We start from the raw sequence: 23,159 nt of genomic DNA, 5'->3' as shown, positions 1-23,159 counted from the left end.
AAAAACAGCGCGAAAATATAGACAAGAACTACCTAGGAGACGACACAGTGCTGTGTCGTCTTTTCATCATCAGTCTTGGTCTACATTTTCGCGCTGTTTTTACATCCAAGTACATCCAATCGAGAAATGGGGAAATCATTCGTTATACTGAACTTGAGAAAAGGTATAACTTCAACTGAGGAAAAAATAAACTACTGCAGAGAGCACAACATTTCGGTCTTAATAAAAGGTGCTGCACACCGTCCTTCACTGCTTTTTTTGTTTTGTGTCGCAACAAAAAGCGTACCGTCTGAAGTGTCTAACCTTGCAGCGGTTTCTCGGGAAGGTGTGTAAAGAGAGAGAATAAAGCATTTATTTGCGACCGAGCAAAGAGTGTCGGTCAGTGGGTTCTTTATTTCGGGATCCCATTGGCACGGGCCACCGTCCTCGCTAGTCTCACGAGGGCCTCTTGGGTCTTCGGATCCGAGCTGGACAGAGCTGCCTCGCACCCTACAGTGCTGTGCTGTGCTCTGGGTTGTAGAGGTGGGTAGAAATTTTTATAACAGAATTTTTCGGATACCGGCTGCACTAGTCGGTGGAGGCGATGACAATTGTACTGCTGGTGAAAGCCGGAAACTGAAACCGCGTGCAGTTTTCGCAGGTTTTAGGAAGTTTGGTTATTATTAAAACAAATGCCTTTGTGGTAGTGTAAGGCACGCACATACTTTTTTTGTTGTTTTTATGAGCGGCGCCGGACGCCGTACTCGCACATCTCCGTCGTTGGCCGGCAGACATGCACACCAGCAATGGATGGATGGATGTATCCGGCTGTGCCCTTTATATCGGGTGGTGGCTCGCGCCCCCTAGCCATGAAGTCAAGTACTATCGCTATGTGTTTAAGGATTGAATTTCACTCACGCCTTCATTGTAGCCACCAATCGTTTAGACTCCTCCTGGTTGTTTTTATCCGTTTGAAGTCTATTTTGCCTTCACTGTCCCTAAGCCCAATTGATTTGAAAAATTCCGCGCCATTATCTTGGACTATAGGGTGGAGCTCTCTACACAACATTATCAAATGTTCAGCCGTTTTCCCCACCTCTCCACACGCACTACACACCATGTTTGTGCCTTCGTATTTGGCTCGACTCGCTCGCTGGATTCCGTGCCGACTGGTTGTGCCCTCGCGACCTCCAACGTCAGCGTAGCTCTGGCCGACTGGGCTGGCCCTACGTCATCTCCTGACGCCGACCTCCGACGACCACGTAGCTCTGACCTACTAGACTCACCCTACGCCATCTCCTGACGCCGACAAGAGCTCTCGCAAGTGGTGCCCCATCTTTGGACTCCTGTGACCATGTTTCCATCTTTCCTATCTCTCCTATCCCTTCGATATGTCCTCGCTCGCTGGCTTAGCGCATCTTCCTCTCTCTCTGTACCTTTAATCATGTTATTTTAATCCCTTCTCACCACCATCCCCTGTGATTTACTGTTGAGGTGTCGCACCGTGATGCAGACAGTTACGGAGATCACTTTTCTTATCCTTTCTCTCTTAGAACCACTTTGATTTGGCTCGGTATGCCTTGGTCCGCAAAACTACTTTTCTGGCCTCGAGCAGCAGAGAACTACCCCGAGAATCATTGTAGATCTTTTCTTTTGCGGTTTCCTGCTTGAAAGTTCGGTGGGTCTCCAGTGATGATTCCGTAAGCATTCCAATCTTCCACATGTCCCTTCTTCTTAACCGATGTTTCCTTTTGGCTTGGTATTCTGCTGTTGTCTAAATACTTGCTTGGCAATTTTTGATTTCGCTTTTTCAATTTAGTATCAACATTCTTTATGTACAAGTAGCTGAGAACTTTCCTAGCCCAACGCTCCTCTCCCAATTTTTTCAATCCCTCCTCAAATTCTATCTTGCTGCTAGCTTCCCTGCACTCAAACGATGTCCATCCCATGTCACCCTGTATACCCTCTGATTGGGGATATTCCCGTGTGCTCCCAAATCAACTCTACCTATGCCACGTCGTTTAATTTCCAATCTTGCTTGAACCTCTGATTTCATGCACAAGACAGCATCGTTGAACGTCAAACCCGGGACCATGGCACCTTTCAAAATCCCTCTCACAACGTCATACCTATCGTAGTTCCACAGTGCCCTATTTTTCATACAGCTGCATTCCTGTTACCCTTAGTCATTGCGTATTTTGCGTGCTCCCTTAGGTACTCAGCCCCGTTATTTATCCATACGTACGCCCAAATATTTGTATGCATCCACTATTTCTAGCGTGACTTTCTGTATCTTATGCTCACTGCCTATGTTACCACTAAAAATCATGATTGCCGATTTTTTTCTCCAGAATTTTAAATTTAACCTATTCTCTCTCATCACCACAGATGTCTATAAATCCCTGCAGATCTTCATTGTTGTCGGCTAATAATGCTATATCATCTGCATACATGAAAAAACACCACCAACAGGGCCACCACGTGCCTCTTTAAACGCGGAAAAAGAACTAAAGCTGAAACTTAGTTTTTGGTGCAGCTTATAAAACTGCCTCAAGTGCGCAAAATACAATTTCAGGTTATACATCTTGTTTTTCCGGATTTCCTGTCCTACTAATAGATTGACCCCATGGCTGTTGGGTGACGCTAGCGGTCTTTTTTTTTTTGTCGACTTTCAGCATCAAGTTAATATATAATCCTTTATTTTTTCTGGGGACAAAAGCATGCTCGTTTCCATCGATGTGATGAATTATGTTCCGCTTTGCGCGACAATCAGAATTTTTTTTTCTGAGTGGTAGACAGTCCCTTTAGGAGCCTTAGCAAAGTTCTTTCTTCAGTAACCCTTTCCCCAGGCCAAGGTATCGAGCAAATCTGAGAGGTGGCTAAACCCCCCCTCTCTATGATGATAATTATTACGCTTCTAACATGGCTCATACCCACGCTGGATGATCGGCCAAGAATTTTTAGACAATTCAAGTAATAAATATTTATAACAAAAGAAAGGTATGTGGGTTTAACGCCCCAAAATCACCGTATGATTATGAGAGACGCCGTAGTGGAGTGCTCCGGAAATTTCGACCACCTCGGGTTCTTTAACGTGCATCCAAATCTGAGCACATGGGCCTACATCCTTTCCGCCTTCATCGGAAATGCAGCCGCCGATGCCGGGATTCGAACCCGCGACCTGCGGGTCAACAGCCGAGTACCTTAGCCACTAGACCACCGCGGCGGGGCTATAACAAAAGAAAGAAAAACATACTTGTTAAAAGAAAATATAATAATTGTTTTTTGAACCATTCAGATGAGACAATATGGTCATTATCTTGAATAGAAATTGCAGTAATTGCAGTAATTTATGCGATATTCAAGAAGTTTTCAAGCATGGAAAAAATCATTCGAATTCCTGCTTTTTTTTCGGCTACCTCGCGAGGCAGCGGGCTAATTTCGTGGTGATTATTGGCTGTCTTCAGCGCATGCGCGGATAAGCGAAGTCAAACCCAGACGGTGTGCAGCTGTGGCTTGTTTATTGCTGGGCAGCGGCGCAGAGGGTTTTTCGCGGATGGTGGACGTAAACATCGAGCGTAAAGGGGCATGGGAAGGATGCATGTAGCGTGTAGGAAAGATAAACCGCTGGTCAATAAGAGACTTGATTCCAAGACAAGGCAATCACGTGAGTTGTAGACAGGAGGTTAGGTGGGCAGATGAGACTAAGAAGTTTGCCGGTATAACTTGCTCGCAGCAAACACATGATTGGGTTGATGGACGAAATGTGGGAGGGGCCTTCGCCCTGCAGTGGGCGGGGTCAGGCTGATGACGACGACTGATGCCAGAGCCAGGGTCTACAGCAACGCGCCGCTATACTAGTGACGTCATACGTGACGTTACCGCTCACGTGACCCCTAGCTGACTCGACCGCGAGCCGTCACCTCAGCTCCCATGACCCCGAGCTGTTGGCACGAAAATGGACTCTTCGAAATGGAATAATACGGACTAGAGCTGGCTGTAACGTTTGCAATGTCTCTAAATGGTGGCGAACGCCATGCAATGTTGCATAATCGCGGCTGATTAATTAATGACACCTGCTAATAATGGTGCCTAAGTCACGGTTGATGATCTGTGACGCAGCCTAGTGTTAGCGCACGCGCGTCGCATGATGTAATTCGAAGTAATGCTTATCAGCTCGGGAGTACAGTTTCGGGCCACGAAAAGGGCAAAGGAGGTGGCCACTAAGTTCAGCCTGGCAAATCGCCTGCCCGCACAAAGTCTGACGACAATAAAGTTACGTTCTCTCTATCGCTCTTTTTGTCTCAAGCTGATGATCTCACAAATCACGCCTAGGTGATTTACGTTTCAATTTATTTTTCTTTTTGACGTGATACGGTCGCATGATTGACGTACCTCGAGCCCGAACACCGTGAAGGAGCCAAAGATGCTCATCTGGTGCGCCGAGGCTTCGCTGAACCCTCCCAGGATGACCACTTCTTCGTACCACACGGGGTCGCTCGCATCGGCCAGTTGGTTCCGGTCGACGGTCGGTGAGAACAGCGTGAAGGACACGTCGCTTTCCTGTGTCCCGGGAAAAGCACGGGGGCTTATCTGTAGATATATTCGCTTTCGACACGCATGACCGTGTTCATGCCCGATTTCAGCGCAGATGAAGGACTTACGTTCCTCTGAAGTTCTCCGAGGAAGCCCGTCCAGGAGCCGTTCGGCAGTCGGTTTCCCCAAACATTGACCGGGTTTACAGTGGTCCGGTAACTGCATTACCACACGTTTGTGGCGTCAGAGACAGACAGACAGACAGACAGACAGACAGACAGACAGACAGACAGACAGACAGACAGACAGACAGACAGACAGACAGACAGACAGACAGACAGACAGACAGACAGATAGACAGATAGATAGATAGATAGATAGATAGATAGATAGAGAGATAGATAGATAGATAGATAGATAGATAGACAGATAGATAGATAGATAGATAGATAGACGATTAATAATAATAATAATAATAATAATAATAATAATAATAATATTATTATTATTATTATTATTATTATTATTATTATTATTATTATTATTATTATTAGTAGTAGTAGTAGTAGTAGTAGTAGTAGTAGTAGTAGTAGTAGTAGTAGTAGTAGTAGTAGTAGTAGTAGTAGTAGTAGTAGTAGTAAGGTTTTGCGGTGCAAGGGCCATGGGTGGCCAAAGAGTGCCTTCTAGATAGATAAAATGCAGAAATATTAATTGTTGCCGTTTAGTGTCTGGAAACCACGATATAATTGTGACGCACACTGTTGTGGGAGCTCCGGTATTTTCGACCCACCGGGGCTTTTTAACGTGTATTTAAGCCTAAGTACCTAAGCACATGGTGCTCGAGAGTTTTCACCCCCATCACAAATGCAGCCGCCGTGGCCGGGATTGGAATGCGCGACTGTCGGGTATGCAGTAGACCAGCGCGGCGGGTGTAATACCGAAAGGCAGAGGGAGGTTAACCTTAAAGTTCATATCCAGGTTTTCTATCCTGCACTGCATGAAGGGTAAGTAGAGACAGACCAAAAGGAAATCATGCATGAAAGAGAGAAGGATGGAATGAAGCAGGAGCACAGATACACAAGATGACATAACCATTCGACGAGGTGGTCCATTTGCCGAGACTTCAACTGCAAATTTCGCCGCTTTCTGGCGCGAAGCTCGTTTCTCTCCGGCATTCCAAGATTAACTACTCACGAAGCGGCCGGCAGTCGACGTCACAATATCGCTATGACGCTATTCTCTCAAAAAATTTTAAACATTTTTGTTGCTTTCTCAATGGACACATGCAGAAATCAAGGGCGTGTCAATTTCCTAGCTCCGCTGTCACGTGACGTATCCAGCTATAGCTTGCTAGGAAACTTATGAAAGGAAATACCTGCCCCCCCCCCCCCCCCCCCACCACCACGCTTTTATGGTGCAATGTCACACTTTATGGAATAAAGGGCCTAAATACTTTTCTCATCTGGGACTGCTGACATGCCTCGTACGTCACTCTCTTTGAAAAGACTCGTTAACTCTCTATGGGGTACCATGACTCTCCTAAGAGAGTAAAATATATCCAGAGATTTCCGTGTCTCCATGAAGAGAGTAATACGCGGCGTGTTGGAACTCATCAGTTAGATGACGGTGGCAATGTGGGCTTGTTGCTATGGTTGCATGGTAAGTGATGGTAGCGCCGAACAAGTACACGAACACACGAAGGCACATTGAGGACACCCCAGTGCTACTGTCATTTGGTAGCGCCAAACAAGGACATGAACATAACAAGGCACAATGAGGACACAACAGCGCTACTGTCAATTTCAATGCGCCTTGTTGTGTCCGCGTTCTTAGTATGCGACTCTGCGGCTATACCATAAATTGTCATGTCACCAGGTAGAGTAAGAACACTTTCTTTTCCCTTTCGATACCATACAAGGGCGTGTGATGAACGCCTGCAAAATACTTGAGTATGGCTTCTTGTTCCTCTAACTTCTTGTTTGCCGCTACGTCACAATTGAGTCGATTTGTTTTACGGATGAACCTGCATGAAAACCTTACCTGATGTTCGAATCCCGAGCTGTGTCCCAGAGCACTTGAATAAGGGACGTAACGAACAAGTAGGTCCGCACCGTGCCGTTAGGGTAATAGTCTGCATGGGGAAGGTGCTGTCGCCCCGCATGTAGGGAAAGAAAAAAAAAATCCACATAGGAAGAATGAAGGAAAAGGCAAAAGAAATTTTGCATTACATCACACACGGGCTTCTCAAATTATTTTTTGACCACAGGCCCGTAACCAGAATTTCTATTTCTTTAAAAAAAGGGAGAGGGGAATGCACTTACTGATGACCACTGAGTGTTTTAGGGAAATGCTTCATTTCGTTACTTATTTTCAGTAAAACACACCCTCCCATCTTAATGTCAGGAGGGGAAAGGGAAGGAGGACTCGGGCACCTTCCTTGGTTACGAGCCTAATTGACAAGCTTGACTCACTGGGCGATTCCGTAGTCAGTGTGTGCTAAAAGGTGTTACGTGACGCCACGTGGCATAGAAGCTTTACACGTTTGCCGTCATGGCTCCGATAGGCGCTGGCTAACACGCCATAGTTCATGTGAACATAAATGCCCAGTGAAATCGAGGGGACGACAACCGCCGATGCAGCTTCATAGATAGAGCATCGTAGGTTTTACTCGAGGAAAGCAGTTCCGGTATATTTTTTCCACTTTAATTTCGTCGCATTCATATCGAAATTACTATAACACATTCAAGACTACAGATAACGTACCCTATACTTTTTTTTACTTTCTTTGGCTTCTTTGTGTGGTGGTTTGATTTGGTTGTGCATGACAATGAAAGCAAGCGCTTACTTTTTATGCCTACCTATTCTTGCACGCCACAATCGGGATCGAACCCATAACCTTACGGTTAGCAGACAGGCACCGTGACTACTGTACTACCAGGATTGGTGGATTTAGTGTTGATTTGGATTTAGTTTTTGGATTGAGGGAAATGAGGATTTAGTGTTAATTAAGCCTCAAGATATTGAAATTCGATCGAATAATGTGGCTCTGCAACGATGGTATCTCTTCTATCTTTTCATATACCGTAATTGTCATCCTGTTATACGTAATCCTAAAGTGGTGTCTTTTAAAACTTCAGTGTAAGAATTACGCTTTGACATGTACTTCTCGAAGATAAATGCGTACTAACCACTTACGTGCATTGCCGTGATCCGCAGGATTGGACCATTATTGCTAGACATCGTTGATTTTTTTTTCACGCAGCCGAGGAGAGTAGTATGTACCACATATCAATAAATCGCGAACACTAAGTAACGCTTTACGTAGTCGCCGATCACACGTTACGTCCGAAGCGGTCGTATAGTCACCACCGCTTCATTTGAAGGAAGTATAACCGTGTATACGCATGCGTCATGGTTCCCTCTCATTGGAGGTTCGAGTTGTGACGTCATTAGATGCCGTCCCCTCGAATGACGTTGGTGGGAAAGAGACCAATGGCTGATGTTCCCCCGCTCCTACTGAATGGCGCTTCAGCTTCTGCATAGTTTGAACACCACCAAGAGCGGGCAAGCGAACAGCACACTCAGGTAGTTGGCCTGTTTGCACATGTCAATCGAAGTTGACCGAATGCTTCGCTCTGCACGTGCGCGGGCGAGCAAACAATATCCTGTCCACACCGCAACTAAAGCTTCAAGCTCATAAGTTCGATACAGCAGAGAAGATGCATACTCATTCATGCACTTTGATTTATCTTCATGCACGCATTTGTTCATGCACACACCTGAGTAGCGTACAGGGGATCAAAATTAATCGGTAGCTCGCCATGACGGCGTGTCACATAACCACTACGTCATAACCCTCTGTAGCGTGTCACAACCATTCACATAGAACTTCCAGGATGCATACTTAACGCACACGGCCTTTCATTTTGACGTTCCGAGTTTTCGCTGTTCCATTTCCTGTTTTTGAGATGGCGGGAGAGGGGGGGCTTCTTTAGGCGTATTGCTACCTGTAAAATACAAACGATGGAGCGTTGCGTTACGTCGAGGCCTACGCAACGGGGCACAGAAAGAGAGATGATATGTGTAACATTAACAGACAATAAGAGAGCAGAGTGGGTCCGGGAACAAATCGGATTTACGGATATCCTGGTCAAAATGAAGAAGAACATATGCACATGCGCGGGGCGTGTGTTGCGTGAAGGCAAGCTAATTGCTGCTCATTTTTTTTTATTGATATGATATATAAGGAGATGTTGGCGCACCATTATGGCGCCGGCTACTCCATAGCCGTTGATTGAAACTTGAACACGTATCTTGAAGCAAAACATACAAAGCAGTGCATGGAAAATAGAAAACTCGGGCACAGATATGCAAACACACACTTATACGCACATATCGCAATGGTAAGTAAATGTTCGAAAGTCAATGTAAGAAGTCTCTGGAAATGTCCCTCGCTAATATTCGGTCCACCAGCACAAAACAGCAATGCACACGTCTGGCCCTTATAAAGATGTATTCGCTCGTATGTACATAATAGTCGACACGTCATTCATTTCACATCACACACGTGATGGGTGTCACATGATACTGTACATAATAAGTATATGTGTTACAAATGAAAGTTTCTTCTTTGTTAATACTTGTCAGCAATCCCGCTGTCTTGTAAAAAAACGTGTTAATGCTTTTAAAGCGTGGGACTGTGAAACTCCAGTTGGCCACGGGCCCAGAAGTTTTTTCATGCTAAATGGTCTGTGGTCCAATGCGAACAGTTCGGACTTAAGACGGCGTCTCGGCGTGTCATGATGTGGACAGTCTATGAGAAGGTGACAGACGTCTTCATCTATAAATCCACATTCGCATTCGGGAGTTTCAGCTCTGCCGATTCTGCGCAAAAAACGTTTTGTGTATGCGGTGCCTAGCCTCAATCGGTGGATTAGAGTTTCCATCCTTCTATCTAATGCCAGCGTAATATTGAATTCAATAAATGGATCGATGTGATATAAATCGCATCTCTTTGTACTTTGGTCAAACCAAGCAGTTTTGCTCATTCTGAAAGTTGTATTCTTTATAATACTACGCAATTCATTTTTGCTGCTCATGAAGAGTAACTGCACGGATTTCCAAAAGAAGGCAAGCGCGCGAGGGCGAGGCAGAAAGTTGGGTGGACAAGACCGCAGCGAGCACAGTACCGGGTTGATTGGCGAAACATGAGAGGGGCCTTGACACGCCCGGGCTGTACTTACGCCCGGTCACATCGTCGCCATATTGGTTTTCGAGTGTGTCGTGCAGCCGTGGCAAGCTATGTAACATGGCCGCGTTTACTTTATAGGAGCACCTTTTCCGACCCATAAAAAATTTTTTTTGTGTGGATACATGCATGTTACGGTGCAAGTTTTAGTATATTTTTATTTCTCCCAAAATATATGTCTCAGGAGGGTTGAGGTCGTGGTCATCATTTCAGAATGACAACTGCTTTCGTCATGTGACAGTGTGCAGGTAAAATGACATTAGGTCCGCTTAATTTCATTCATTATAGATGGCATTGGCTTCTTCGTTGTCACAGGGGTATTACACCATAGACTCGACCAACGGAGGGGGGGGGGGGTTGATTGATTTGGTCGATTGATTTGTGAGGTTTAACGTCCCAAAACCACCATATGATTATGAGAGACGCCGTAGTGGAGGGCTCCGGACATTTCGACCACCTGGGGTTCTTTAACGTGCGCCCAAATCTGAGCACACGGGCCTACAACATTTCCGCCTCCATCGGAAATGCAGCCGCCGCAGCCGGGAATCGAACCCGCGACCTGCGGGTCAGCAGCCGAGTACCTTAGCCACTAGACCACCGCGGCGGGGCGGAATGGGGGTGGGGGGGGTTGAACTTGACCTTCTCTACCCCCATCGTTTGCAACACCTGCCCTGATTATCTAGTGGCTAAGGCACCCGACTGCTGACTCGCAGGTCGCGGGATCAAATCCCGGCCGCGGCGGCGGCATTTTCGATGAAGGTGAAAATACTTGAGGAACGTGCGCTTAGGTATAGGTGCACGTCAAAGAACCCCAGTTGATCAAAATTTTTGCAGCCCTCTTCTACAGTGTCTCTCATATTTATGTGGTAAGTTTGGAGCGTTAAAACCATGTAATTATTATTATTATTATTATTATTATTATTAGTAGTAGTAGTAGTAGTAGTAGTAGTAGTAGTAGTAGTAGTAGTAGTAGTAGTAGTAGTAGTAGTAGTAGTAGTAGTAGTTTCCACGAGATCCCTCTGCCCGCTTATGGTTTGTCGAAAAAGAGACTAAAAGGGCATTCGGGAAAGGGGGGAAAGCTTTGCGCACAGTTCTGTGTAAGACCATTTGTACATACTAGCAAACACATACACCAACATGGCAGCGGGGTCAAATAGAGCATATGTAAGATATGTGAGTAGAGTCGTCGGTACGCTGAAAGACTTTGATCGAGCGGAAGAGAATTAACATGGAGTCTGGCGTTCATCTGTCATTCGAGTTTGCACACGGACCTCCCACCTTCCGTACTTCTGTTTATTGTGTTTCGTGAAGAGTGTAATATAGCATGCGACGAGTAGTTTACACACACAAAAAAGAAAAAAAAAACGCAGTGGCTTTGAATCTAAGCGCACCAACGTAGGTGAGTACCTTCGTGTCTCAACTTGGCAGCGATTAAATGGGCCGTAGACCAGTGTCATGGACGCAGCGTACCGTTCATCAATAGTTGAAAATTTTACCTTGATTATAACAGTGCTACACCCTGATGTCTTACAGTACTGTGCTTGAGGGGGTACTGGCACCCACCAATTTGTGACGCTGAATTTATACTGCTTCACACAAATATTTTGTATACAAAACCACTCCAAGGAAGTGCAAAGCCCAATAAGTATCGAAATATTTTATTTTTACATTAAAATCAATATGCGCATCACGCACCTACTGATACCGACACTATCGTTACGTCAAGGTACAGTGTCAGTTTCGGGTACCACACACCCCAGCCTGGCTAGTTGTGATGACGTCAGGGGCTAAAACATGCAATAATGCCCCTAGCGCATCACCTGAATATATACAATATGGTGGCGCATGGGTGTCACTAAGGAAATTATACTAAAGCTTCTTGGGTGTCACCAATGGAACTACGTAGCGGAGCGGCCGTGGTGACGTCATGATATCTGACGCAACCACGTGACGGGAAGCTCATACCGCATCGTGGCGTTAGGGTGCAGCAGAATCAGGAGTCAACTTTTAAAAATATGTTGTGATTACCTCTCTTATGACGCACTTGAGCTTATCGGTACGTTTCCTATAGGCTCCTGGAAATTCGGTCTTTCAATGGACGCAGTTAAAATGTCAAACTAAAAATTTTGGTGGCAGTCGTAAACCTTTGCATATTTCTCCTCCGAGGGAAGGGGTGTAAAGCAGCACCCTCCCCTCTATTATCAATGAATGAGGCGGACCTTGCAACCCCCCGCTTCTCCTAGGTGGACTAAAGGATGCCACCCCCATCTCCAATGCGGACGCCTATGTAACCTACGTGTCAGTGTGGACAGTCTGGTCAACGGGGTGGCAGGTCACTCACGCTATGAACGCAGCGTGACGATAATTATTCGAGATAATGACGTTAAACAACGTTAATCGCATTAACCCGAACTGCTTATTTTGCATCCTGCAGATTCGGCGACTGAATACCTGCATTACGGTGATCGTGTACCAATGAGCACTGGCGGGAAAGTTTAAGGCACGGCTGAAAGGAATTGCCTATGAGCTCTAAACGGAACACATTTCCGGTACGCTATAATGTTATACACCGAGACATTGGAAGCGAAATTTGAGCGTAATAAAATGCGGAAAGCTTGAAATAATAATGTAATGTTATAACTTGAGGTGTCAATTATAAAATTGTCGTAATAGTACTTATCGCACAACCGATAAAATAGCGAAAATGAATAATTAAATACTTATTCAACCTTATTTTGTCCCTTTCAGAAACACACAGAAGACCGGTGAATATAAGCTGCCCTTGGACAGTTTGATAAGCAGGTCGCCCTTGTTGCACTATAATCTGGCACTCAATTAACTAATTTTATCGATCGCGCAGTGGTCGCCTGTTTAGGACCTAAATATAAATAAAGTTGCATAGTAATATCTCTCTTGAAAAAGGTATATACAAGTAGTAGAAGCCGCAGACTTTCAAAAATGGCAGAAAAAAAAAAATCAAGCAGCCACGTTTGACAGACATTGATGAAACAGTGGCGTTCAATGAAGTCTGGGCATGGCGAATAAAGTGGGAAGACTGGCAGGAGCAGTAATCGGCGTGGTGATGTATTGTGGGAGTAGTTAGTGGCACATATCCATAGGTAAACGTACCTATTTTGCGTGGGTAAATATATACTACAACCTACTATGGAGCCCGGACGTGAACGCCTCAACTAAAAAGAGCTTCGCTGTAAAAAAAAAAAAAAAAGACGAAGCTAAAGGTTACGCCGCAATCATGAAAGAAAAAAAAAAGGAATGGAGGTGCTGGGTATCGATCACAGTACCTCTCGCATGCTAAGCGAGCGCTCTACCATCTGAGCTACACCCCCGTATGAAAGAAATAGTCAGTTCTAACGGTATTTGAGCCGCTTAAATGAGAACAAACGGGGGAGAGCTTTCTTGCATTCTCTCTCACACGATCCAGTTTTCCAGATCACGGCAGCGAAAGACCGGTCACCCAGTGCGTACGGCGCAGTGAAAAATTCACACGGTTCCTTGTGAAAGTTGTCTAAGACGACTCGAGGTTAAAATAAATGTCATCGCAGTCGATTGCATTTGTGTTCGCAATCCAGTGATGAATGGAATACCTATTAATTTTTTTTGTGATTCCACAATATATGAAACCATAACAGTTCTGCACGGTTAGCTTGGTGTGAAAAGAGGAAAAAAAAACAACTTATTTGTGGTATTTAATACACATGTGTTATAAAGGGAATAAAGAATGTACAGCGTGGGGGCATCTATAAATTTTCTTCTGGTGCAGCGTGCGGGGAAAGGGGGCCAGTCTTCCTCCATCTATGTTTGGGCGCCTGTTTGTATGCGTACCCGTATATACATACACACAAGCTCTCTTCGGCCCCTTTGCCAATCAGCCCCTGGCTATGCCTCTGACATCCGGACAGCTAATTATAAGGAGCTTTTACTTCAAGAGCCATTTGACTTACTCACAATGAAATATGATCACAAAAAACATGTAATCACTTGTCCACAGAATGTAGTGTTTGATAGTTGTGTCGCGTTCTAATGTGAAACTTAATAAACACATAAATAAATAAATAATCATCCATCAATCAATCATTCAATTAAGCAATCAGTTACTCAATCATGTTACAAATACAGTTGGTCAGACAAATATCTGTCACAAACATTATTGTCAGCACTGTATGCAAAAAAAAAATTCATTGGAGAAAAAGATGAGTGGAGGTGCTGGGTATCGATCCCAGTACCTCTCGCATGCTAAGCGAGCGCTCTACCATCTGAGCTACACCCCCGGACATTTCCATAATGTATCTCGGTGTGTTTCGCAGCTGTTCGGGCGTTGAACAGTTCCATAAGATGGGGAACAAGAAGAAACATTTTGTTCCAATTGGATGCAAATCTCAAGCCTGGCGTAGTTATCTTTGCCGTCAGAAGTTCTAGCATGCAACTTCAGCCTTCGTAAATTTCTTCTTTTTTTCTTGCTTGCTGGACTCATTAGCAGATGTATTGATTGGTATACGTGATTTTGACGCATTCTTACCTTTCAAAGTCTCGACTACGTAGATAAGAAAGGGAACACAATAAAAAAACAGGTTCCCCATACTGAAGAAAAAAAAATAGTCAATGGAGGTGCTGGGTATCGATCCCAGTACCTCTCGCATGCTAAGCGAGCGCTCTACCATCTGAGCTACACCCCCGGACGATGTGGCAACGTTTTCGATGAAAGAGTTGAATACGATAAATGAGAGTGAACTGGTGAGAGAAAAGCCCCTGCCTTCTTTCCCTCCCTCAATCCAGTTTCGAAGCCACGGAAGCAAGCGACCGGTTGCTCAACGTACCCGACGCAGTATTAAAAAAAAGAAGAAAAAAAAAGTGGCACAAACGCCGACGTGGAGGTTGTGCGAAACAGCGCCATTCGTGGTAGCTGCAGGAGTCCATGGATTCCAATCCATTAATTCATCCTTGTATAGGTACTGGCGACAAATGGAACTGCATTGATCAATTAACTGCAGCTCATACAAGAAAAAAAAAAGAAAGAAAAAGAAAGAAAGGAAGTTGCAAGTTGAGCCAAAAAACGCGAAATGTCGAATTTGAGAACAAACAGTTTCCTCGTTTGTAGACAAAGTAAAATATAGCAGTTTTGTGCAGCTTGCTTTTCCAAACTGGATGCGCTTAATTTACGTAAGTTAGTACGTGCATGTCATACGGTTCACGGTGCAGTTTGCTAAGAATATTGTAAAATTTACGGACATTTTTATTTGTTTGTCCGTTGCACCACGACAACGATATGATATATAAAGTAACACTAAACATGCCGCCGCTTTAAATGAAGGATGCAAAGTGTTCGTCCCATGTATACCTTGCTACATGGCAGTCAGTTCTCCAATTAATCAATCAATCAATCAATCGATCGATCAATCAATGAGCGAATTAATTAATCAGTCACTCAAACAATCAATCAATCAATTTTTAAACAACCGGTCATCATCACTAATTCAATGAAGCCACAATAACAGCAATTCAGATCATGTGAGACTTTCACAGTGATTCTTGTTGAAAAAAAAATGCGTCCCGTTGGAGGTGCTGGGTATCGATTACAGTACCTCTCGCATACTAAGCGAGCGCTCTACTATCTGAGCTACACCCCCGGACGATTGCACTAAGTATCTTGGAGTATTTGGCTGCTGTTTGGGCGTTGAACAGTTTCATAAGATGGGGAACGAGAAGAAACCTTTCGTGACAATTGGACGCAAATCCAGTGTATGGGTTAAATATCTCTGCTGTCAGTGTTTATAGTTCCCGACTGTTATCTTTCATGCTTAACTAATCTTTCTTTTATTTGCTACTGGTATTAATTAAGAAAAAGAAAAGAAAACATCCTTGGAGGTACTGCGTATCGATCCCAGCACCTCTTGCATGCCAAGCGAGTGCTCTACCATCTGAGCTACACCCCCGACAAAAGAGGCGATACTCAAATTGCTTTTTAAATAGCAAATGGAATCTAAAATGCTTGTTTCCTTGATTGATCCTTTTTGGTGGCTCTTACCCACTATGGAGGATTGGCCAGGAAGCTGGCGGTTAATGTATGTAATACCTTAGGATTATCCGGGCTAGAAAAATATGATTCTTTTGTTTTGACTTGACAGGATTATTTTGGCACAATGTGGAAAAAAAGTGAAAGAAAAGAAATAATATGATTTTTTTAATAACTGAGGTGTAATTAATATATGACATTTTTCTGAAGGTTAAGTGTACAGTGTAATAATGAAATATTAAATGTAAGATTGGTTAGTGAAATAGGGAGCGGATCAACGTTGAGGACCCCCCCCCCCCTCAAAAAAAAAAAAACACGAACGAGTTGCATATCGATACTGATTCACGCAATCTCTAAAATGTAGACGCCGATCCTTTTATATGTAGCTTTCGTAACACAGAGATGTTAAAACTGTGACGATGGTTATTGATCTTATCAGGTTTCAACGCAGGAGGACCGAACGGTAGAACAGTGCAAGGCTGGCTGGCAAAAACGACGCAGCCTCTCGAGAAATCACAACGAGGGACTTTCTGCGCCCTCTTTCACAGGCGCATACCCACTGGTGCATATGCTCCACTACAAATTTCGTAATGACCACATGTGGTACATCACGAAAAGAAATGGTTGAGACAAATCCCGTCTCTATAGCTCATTCGATCGAGACGATAATAATTGCAGCATGCAAGAAAATACAATAAATACAATTTAGCAGCAGACTCTGAAATTGTTATTCTGAGTGGAGCTGCGTGCCACGTGTTCTAAACTAAGACGACTGGCACGGCAAAGCCATCATTTTTTTTTTCCACGCAGACCGTGTATTGATGCTCACATAAGCCTCCTTCTGCACCTGTCTTCACCTTGTGTGGTCTCGCATTGCCTCAAAGATCGGAGGCATTCCAAGCTTTCTGCACCCTCAAGGTCTTGAACTGCTTCCATTCCCCGCCCACCTTTGACCGAGCGACGACGAGTTGTGATGACGTAATCGTGTGGCGTCACGACGCGATGTGGCTCGTATAGTGCATTCGTGATTACGTCATGATAAGGAAACAAAGTTTGGCAATCTGTGGCATCATCGCGTGACGACTTCCTACATCACTCGCATTGATGCCGATACCAACGGTGAAGTTTCACGTTTTTTTTTTTTTTTGAGGCATGCTAAAGCTTTCGTCTTACTGCTAGAAATCGCAGAAACACGTCACGAGATGATTATGACACTCTCCGTGGTGGAAGGCGGTCGGAAGTTTGGAGCAACTAGGGTTTCTTAACGGGCCTCTAAATCTGAGCACACGGGCATCAAGTATTTTCGCCTGCACCAAAAATACAACCGCCCCGTCCGGGCAGTGCCTCCTCTATTTTATCAATACAAGCCATGAAAGCGCACGATCCAGCCATTCACCACCCTCTCCTTAGCCGTTTCTTGATCTCACCCGTCGCCTAGCCTTCGCGCGTGTTTTGCGGTCATGGCGAAGAGAACTCCTCATGCAGTGCATCACGACGGAAATCATATGAAGTAATTTTTTTGCTCAGTTGTGTACATATCCGTGGGGCGGCGTCTTGCATTCCTCGTGTTTAGGGAGTTAACAGGCGGTCATGTAGGCTCCCTACTCGTGTTCACAATATTGGGGTAAGTGATTCCAAAACGAAAGAAAAGAAGATAAAAGTGAGCCCCCGTGACTGTCTGCATCATAGTGCGACACCTCAACAGTGGCTCAAGATGGAGGGGTGTAAGGAGGGATTAAAAGGGATAGAAAAGGGATAGAGATCGGGATCACGACACCCACATGCAGAAGTAAAGAGAAGTTAGAGAAAGATGGACACGGTCGAAAGAGTCCGAGGACGGGGCACCACTCAGCGAGAGCTTCACGGCGTCAGGAGATGGAGGAGGGCGAGCCGGTCGGCCATAGCTGCGCTGTCGTCGGAGATCACGGGGGCACAAACGGTCGGCACGAAATCCAGTGAGCGAAATCCAGTGAGAAGCGATTTTGAATGAAAAGAAGAGAAAAGTGAGCCCCGTAACTGTATCTCAGAGGGAGGACACCTCAACAGTAGCTCACGAAGTGTGGAGGTAAAGGAGGGATTAAAAGGATAGGATTAAAAGGTAAAGACATATGTAAAGAGAGGAAGGAGAGAGCGAGGCGCAGGGACAGCGAACGACGGAAGTGAGGAGAAGATGGGAAAGATGGAGACGGTCGCAGGAGTCCGAGAACGGGGCACCACTGGCGGGAGCTCTTGTCGGCGACAGGAGATGGCGTAGGGCTAATCCAGTCGGCCAGAGCTGCGCTGTCGTCGTTGTCGGGGACCGGCGTCAGGAGGTGGCGTAGGACCAACCTAGTCGGCCAGAGCTGCACTGTCGGCGGAGATCGCGAGGGTACAATCGGTCGGCATGAAATCCAGAGAGTTAGTCACACAATGTATGAGGTCACGCTGGCTCTGTAACAGATACGGTGTTTTGAGATTGCGTGTCGCCGTTCGTGGCGCTATGAGGGCAACCAATGGGGGAAGCGTCACTGCAACGCTACTACGTGCGCTGCGCTGTGATGCGGTAACGGCATTGCTTTGATCCACAGAGGAGTGCCAAGGACCGATTCTGACAGACGTATGATATTGGAGTGGGAAACACGTCTACGGTGTATCTCCGGGTGAGGGCGCTCGGAAGCACGTGTGACTAAGGGGCTTTACGTGTGACCCAAGTTGCGGTATTCATCCTGTATTGCTGCATAACGTTTCTTCTTCCCTGGACTAAGGTGAACCGTCGGCTCCCCTTGGGAAGCGCGCATTCGCACTATAGCATTGAAAGACATGAAGGAGGCGTTGGTCCGGTATTCGATCCCGTGACCTGCGGAATCGAATTTCAGCCGCGGCGGCTGCGATTTCGATGGAGAGAAAAATGTACATTAGAAGTTTGAGCTGGCGTACGCTATGCGAAGCGTACGTGTAGCTGTGAGTGAATGTATTAGCTCATATAGAACACTGCACAGTTCATGCACAGTTGACGTTGGCGGGCTTTAAAAGCTTTACCGCGCTTTTTGCGGACAACTGGCCTCAGAGACAGACTTTAGTGTCTTATACTCTTTGATGTTGCCTTTCCTCTGCCGCTATTGTTTTTGTAATTTCTCTCTCTCTCTCTCTCTCTCTCTCTCTCTTCGCAACATTTCGTTTTATCATCTTTTATTCCCTTAACCCCTTTCGCGAGCACAGGGTAGCCAGCTGGTCTAAGAACTGGCTAACCTCCCTGTCCTTTTGCTTAAACTTTCCTCTTCCTCATGCGGGCGTAAGTAGATCTCAACTGCAGCCTTATCGTCCACAGTGCCCCCTGAGGCCATCGCTGATATCAAAGTAACATATGCATACGCCCTGCGGTGTAAATGGCCCCCCTTCTTCTCTGCGCACTCTCTTTTTGTTTCTTTCCGCAAACCGCCTTCGGTTGATAACTCGCCCAGCTTTTGGTAGACTAGACAGTGCTTTGTATCGAGCACTCGCGCTTATGTATGCACTTATCGGAGCAAGGAGGAAACGATGGCCTCCTTCGAAAGAACAATGGAAGATCACGCCTGGTGGTTGAAACTGACGAGGGGCGGTTGCAGCGTCCACCTCGTTCTCGTCCTGCACGGAACATGCACACGCCAGTTTTATCGCGTACCGTGCATTCAGGTTCCAACCAATACACGTGGACGGATGGTTGAACGCCTCAGTAGTTCAGAGGTAGAGCACCGGACGCGTTATTCGGAGGTCGTGGGTTCGAAACCCTGCCTGTGACAAGTTAATTTTTCGTCCACTTCTATTTCTTCTTATTTAGATTACAATTACTTCTAATAACATCCCCACACTTCTTTTTGCACGATTATCTGTTAGTTCTCGTCAATACTGTGCCTTACAAAAAAAAAACAAAAAAACGGGCTTGTAAAATTACATTTTTCTTTTTGCGGAGTGCCACATGAGGGCAACCTCACCGTCTTCTTATAATAAACTATCTGATTCATTGCGAGCACAGAGTTAGTGAGAGTCTTCTGTCTTTTTTCTTGCCTCCTTTATCCCCTTTCCCCGGTGCAGGATGGCAAACCGGACGTGTGTCTCATTAACCTCTTTGCCTTCCCTTGCATCTCTCTTTGTACCTCACTCCGTCTTGTGGTTTTAACAAAAACAGATCTTGCATCATTCATTAGTTCAAATCCGCCACGGCAGTCTAGTGGTCAAGGTTCTCGACTGCTGACCCAAAGGTCGCGAGATGTAATCCAGGCCGCGGAGACCGCATTTTCGAAGGAGGTCAAAATGCTTGAGAACGGTTGCGTACATTTGTTTGCATGTAGAAAAACCCCAGGAATCATTGTACTATAGATTATTTCATCAGTTAATTCGTTGAATAGCGAATTTTATCGTTAGCGCTTCGTAATATCTATCGTGTTACGCTTAGGAGCTTTCATCTTCATTTTCTAGAATTAGTATATCAGCACATACCATTCATTCATTTATCAGGTTGTTCGTTAGATAGCTATGGTGATCGTTGAAGCCTCGTAATATTTGTCGTGTTACCCGTCGTGTTACTCTAACAAACCTTCATTTACATTTTCAGCTGTCGATGCACGCCACCCCAACCCTCTCTTCTCGTAAACACTAAAGCTTGTTACCTCAACAGTCACCTTGGTATGTTGCAGAATAATCTGACAAACACACCACCAACGTTTTTCTCTTACGGTCAGCTGATACGAACGTACACACGTTCGTGCGTCCGAGAAATAGATAAAAAAAAAGCACGCACCTTTTGTCTACCGAGTACAATCCAATCTCGAAATCAGGAATTCTTCGTCGAAAAACGTTCACTAAGCGCTCATATATTTCGCGCCGATAAGGTGGTAAACCGAGATCTCGAGGGTGGAGGGGGTCTTTTCAGGTGCTACCGTGCTGCGAGCGCGCGACGGGATTTCTTATCAGTAAACCTCGCCCAGAGGCGATAAGGAGGTCCTCCGTACCAACTCCAGCCGCATCCCCGTGTACTCGCAGGTCGTTGGGCGTTCTGGGGGGCGTCGCGCGCGTTTAATCAAGTGCTTCATTCGTGGCATCGTTTAGACCTCGCGTGGGGACTTACTCGCGTTCCGGCCGGCGATTGTGACACGATAAATCCATTCTACGACAAACTGTGGGCCCGCGAACTGAGGTAAGCATGTGAAATTGTCTCCGCGATGTTTTCTTCACAACCCAAAATGCGTTAGAAAGTGGAGGAATGTTTTACGAAAGTAAGAGATGAACTGTGGATTGAAAGTTGGAGATGCTCGGGTTATACTCGGTTCACCACAGAGGAATCTTCCTTGAATGTAGCAGGTGGTGGGTTTGATACCCATGTGGTAGCCGGTGGCCCACCGGTTTGCCAAAGGTTAGAGGAGAGCTCACAGACCCAGTTCACGACAGTATGGATGTAACAATCTTGCCGCTTGCTGACCGGTAAAATGGATGAAAGTGGTCTTCGAGGTGGTGCTACGGCAGTGCGATGCTTTAAAAGCTTGAAGAGTGGAAGGGGAGAGGCGGTATCAACCTCAACCTGTGGGAAATATTTATTATCGCAATTATTTGGTAATTGTTTCAGACAAATTTGTGGGTATCCATGACCACAAAAAAAGTTATCTACTCAGAAACAGCATGGAAAATATTACAATGAAAGAAAATAACCTGTTTAGGGGCATACGCCAAGTCGTGGTAAATAATAAGACCTTCATAGTGGTAGAAATACCGACCGATTGACCTGAACCTGGCGTCTGACGTGCTCCTCGGCGTTCAAGAAGGTGAAGTGTTGCTTCACTTGGGAGCCAGAAATATTTCAGCCGGAAAACTGATTACTGCGAGCAACAGGACAGATTGGCTGGGTCAAGTGTTAATATTTCCACGAAAGTCTTGCCGATCGGTGAGGATCATTTCAAATAGGGTAACGAAACTGCCACAAAGGACTGGAATGAAAAGAAAATGGCATATGTAGGCACTGAAGCACGGTACATGCTCCTGGGCCTCAAAGTTCCAAGTCTCGTAGGCCCGTGTACTCAGATTTGGGTGCACGTTAAAGAACCCCAGGTGTTCGAAATTTCCGGAGCCCTCCACTACGGCGTCTCTCATAATCATATGGTGGTTTTGGGACGTTAAACCCCACAAATCTAATCTAATCACAGTTCCAAGTGTAGCGGTAATGCAACATGCCTGATCTGAGCGCACCTCCCCTTTCTGCCACACGGCGAAAGGTAATCCTGTGTTTCATACGTAACCCCTATCATTTATTCCAATTAATTTCATCCTAGCTAATATTGTAATCGCTTTCATACTGTGACGTTTTTGATCTATGTTTGTAATGCAGAACGCTACAAAATAATTTCTTGTTAACATTTCGTGGAATGATTGTTTGCACAAAACTTGTCAACTGCAGGTGGCGTGATATCGGGTTGAGATGATCATCGAGCTAGTTACGCAGATTTTTTTTTGTCTTCGCCGTATATTTGATAAAGAACTGAAGAAATATGCCGCTTATTGGAGTTTACGTCCCTTATAACTGCGACATGATTACGAGAGACGCCGCAGTAAATGGCTACCAAAGCATAGCCTTTCACTTTCATCGAAACTTTGCCGTCGCGGCCGGAGTTCGACCCCGAGACCTTCCGGTCAGCAGTCATGCGTCAGAGCCACTACAGCGCCGCCACAGATGCAAATAAAGAAACTTGTCACTTTAGCAAGACAAGATTTGCAACGCAGACGAATACAAGTTCTCTTGTTGAATCGCTGCTGCCCTTTGATTGACGGGTCGTACCACCTTTTAAACTACATCCTTGTCGTAGAGTCATCAGCATTGATTGATTGATTGATTGATATGTGGGATTTAACGTTCCAAAACCACCATATGATTATGAGAGACGCCGTAGGGGAGGGCTCCGGAAATTTCGACCACCCGGGGCTCTTTAACGTGCACCCAAATCTGAGCACACGGGTCTACAACATTTCCGCCTCCATCGGAAATGCAGCCACCGCAGCCGGGATTCAAACCCGCGACCTGCGGGTCAGCAGCCCAGTACCTGCGGCGAGGCGAGTCATCAGCATTCCTTCATAAACTACATCAATCGGTAGGACATCGAACGCGTTATTTAAAAGTTGAAGGTTGTTTAGCAGCCGGCGGAAAGTTTATTTTCTTGTCCGCTTTACTTTCCAGACACTTGTATCACAATTACCACAATCGACTTAAAAGGCTTCAAAAGCGTCCGCTATACATTCCTTTTCTTCACTGTAAGTTTGTTTTTTGGTAAGCTTATAACTACAAACGCACAACTATATGGATTTAGACGACCAATAAAATTACTTTTCCGGCATTTCGCGCAGTCCACAATTTTATCTCAAACG

At 45.4% G+C, this 23,159-nt stretch overlaps 2 protein-coding genes and 3 non-coding genes across 7 annotated transcripts in view; 1 reads left to right on the top strand and 4 right to left on the bottom strand.

Moving 5' to 3' along the window:
• LOC119165617 (glutamate receptor ionotropic, kainate 5-like) overlaps window positions 1-23,159 on the bottom strand; it is a 199,057-nt gene that overhangs the window by 7,197 nt on the left and 168,701 nt on the right. The window contains exons 1-5 of one of the 3 annotated variants that reach the window (XM_075873306.1): window positions 20,551-20,693; window positions 8,429-8,522; window positions 6,556-6,662; window positions 4,644-4,734; window positions 4,375-4,542 (exon numbers count right to left, since the gene is read on the bottom strand). In XM_075873306.1, the coding sequence (XP_075729421.1) occupies window positions 4,375-4,542; window positions 4,644-4,734; window positions 6,556-6,662; window positions 8,429-8,440 (378 nt within the window). In that variant the 5' untranslated portion in view covers window positions 8,441-8,522; window positions 20,551-20,693. Of the gene's footprint in view, window positions 1-4,374; window positions 4,543-4,643; window positions 4,735-6,555; window positions 6,663-7,710; window positions 7,873-8,428; window positions 8,523-20,550; window positions 20,694-23,159 lie in introns of those variants that run through there. The other 2 variants (XM_075873307.1, XM_075873305.1) reach the window with 2 other exon arrangements.
• On the bottom strand, window positions 13,038-13,110 carry TRNAA-AGC (transfer RNA alanine (anticodon AGC)). Its single transcript has one exon. It is a non-coding gene; the product is annotated as a tRNA-Ala (tRNA).
• Window positions 13,980-14,052, bottom strand: TRNAA-AGC (transfer RNA alanine (anticodon AGC)). Its single transcript has one exon. It is a non-coding gene; the product is annotated as a tRNA-Ala (tRNA).
• TRNAA-AGC (transfer RNA alanine (anticodon AGC)) lies at window positions 14,385-14,457 on the bottom strand. Its single transcript has one exon. It is a non-coding gene; the product is annotated as a tRNA-Ala (tRNA).
• Window positions 20,784-23,159, top strand: part of LOC119163597 (uncharacterized) — a 58,111-nt gene continuing 55,735 nt past the window's right edge. Inside the window, exon 1 of the mRNA XM_037415627.2 lies at window positions 20,784-20,946. The gene's annotated coding sequence lies outside the window, so the exon portion shown is untranslated. The remainder of the gene's footprint in view (window positions 20,947-23,159) is intronic.

This window comes from Rhipicephalus microplus, chromosome 9, assembly GCF_043290135.1.
Source record: "Rhipicephalus microplus isolate Deutch F79 chromosome 9, USDA_Rmic, whole genome shotgun sequence".
In the NCBI taxonomy this organism is placed as follows: domain Eukaryota; kingdom Metazoa; phylum Arthropoda; class Arachnida; order Ixodida; family Ixodidae; genus Rhipicephalus; species Rhipicephalus microplus.
The sequence above is the reverse complement of the archived record's forward strand: the minus strand, read 5'-3'. Positions and strand labels throughout refer to the sequence as shown.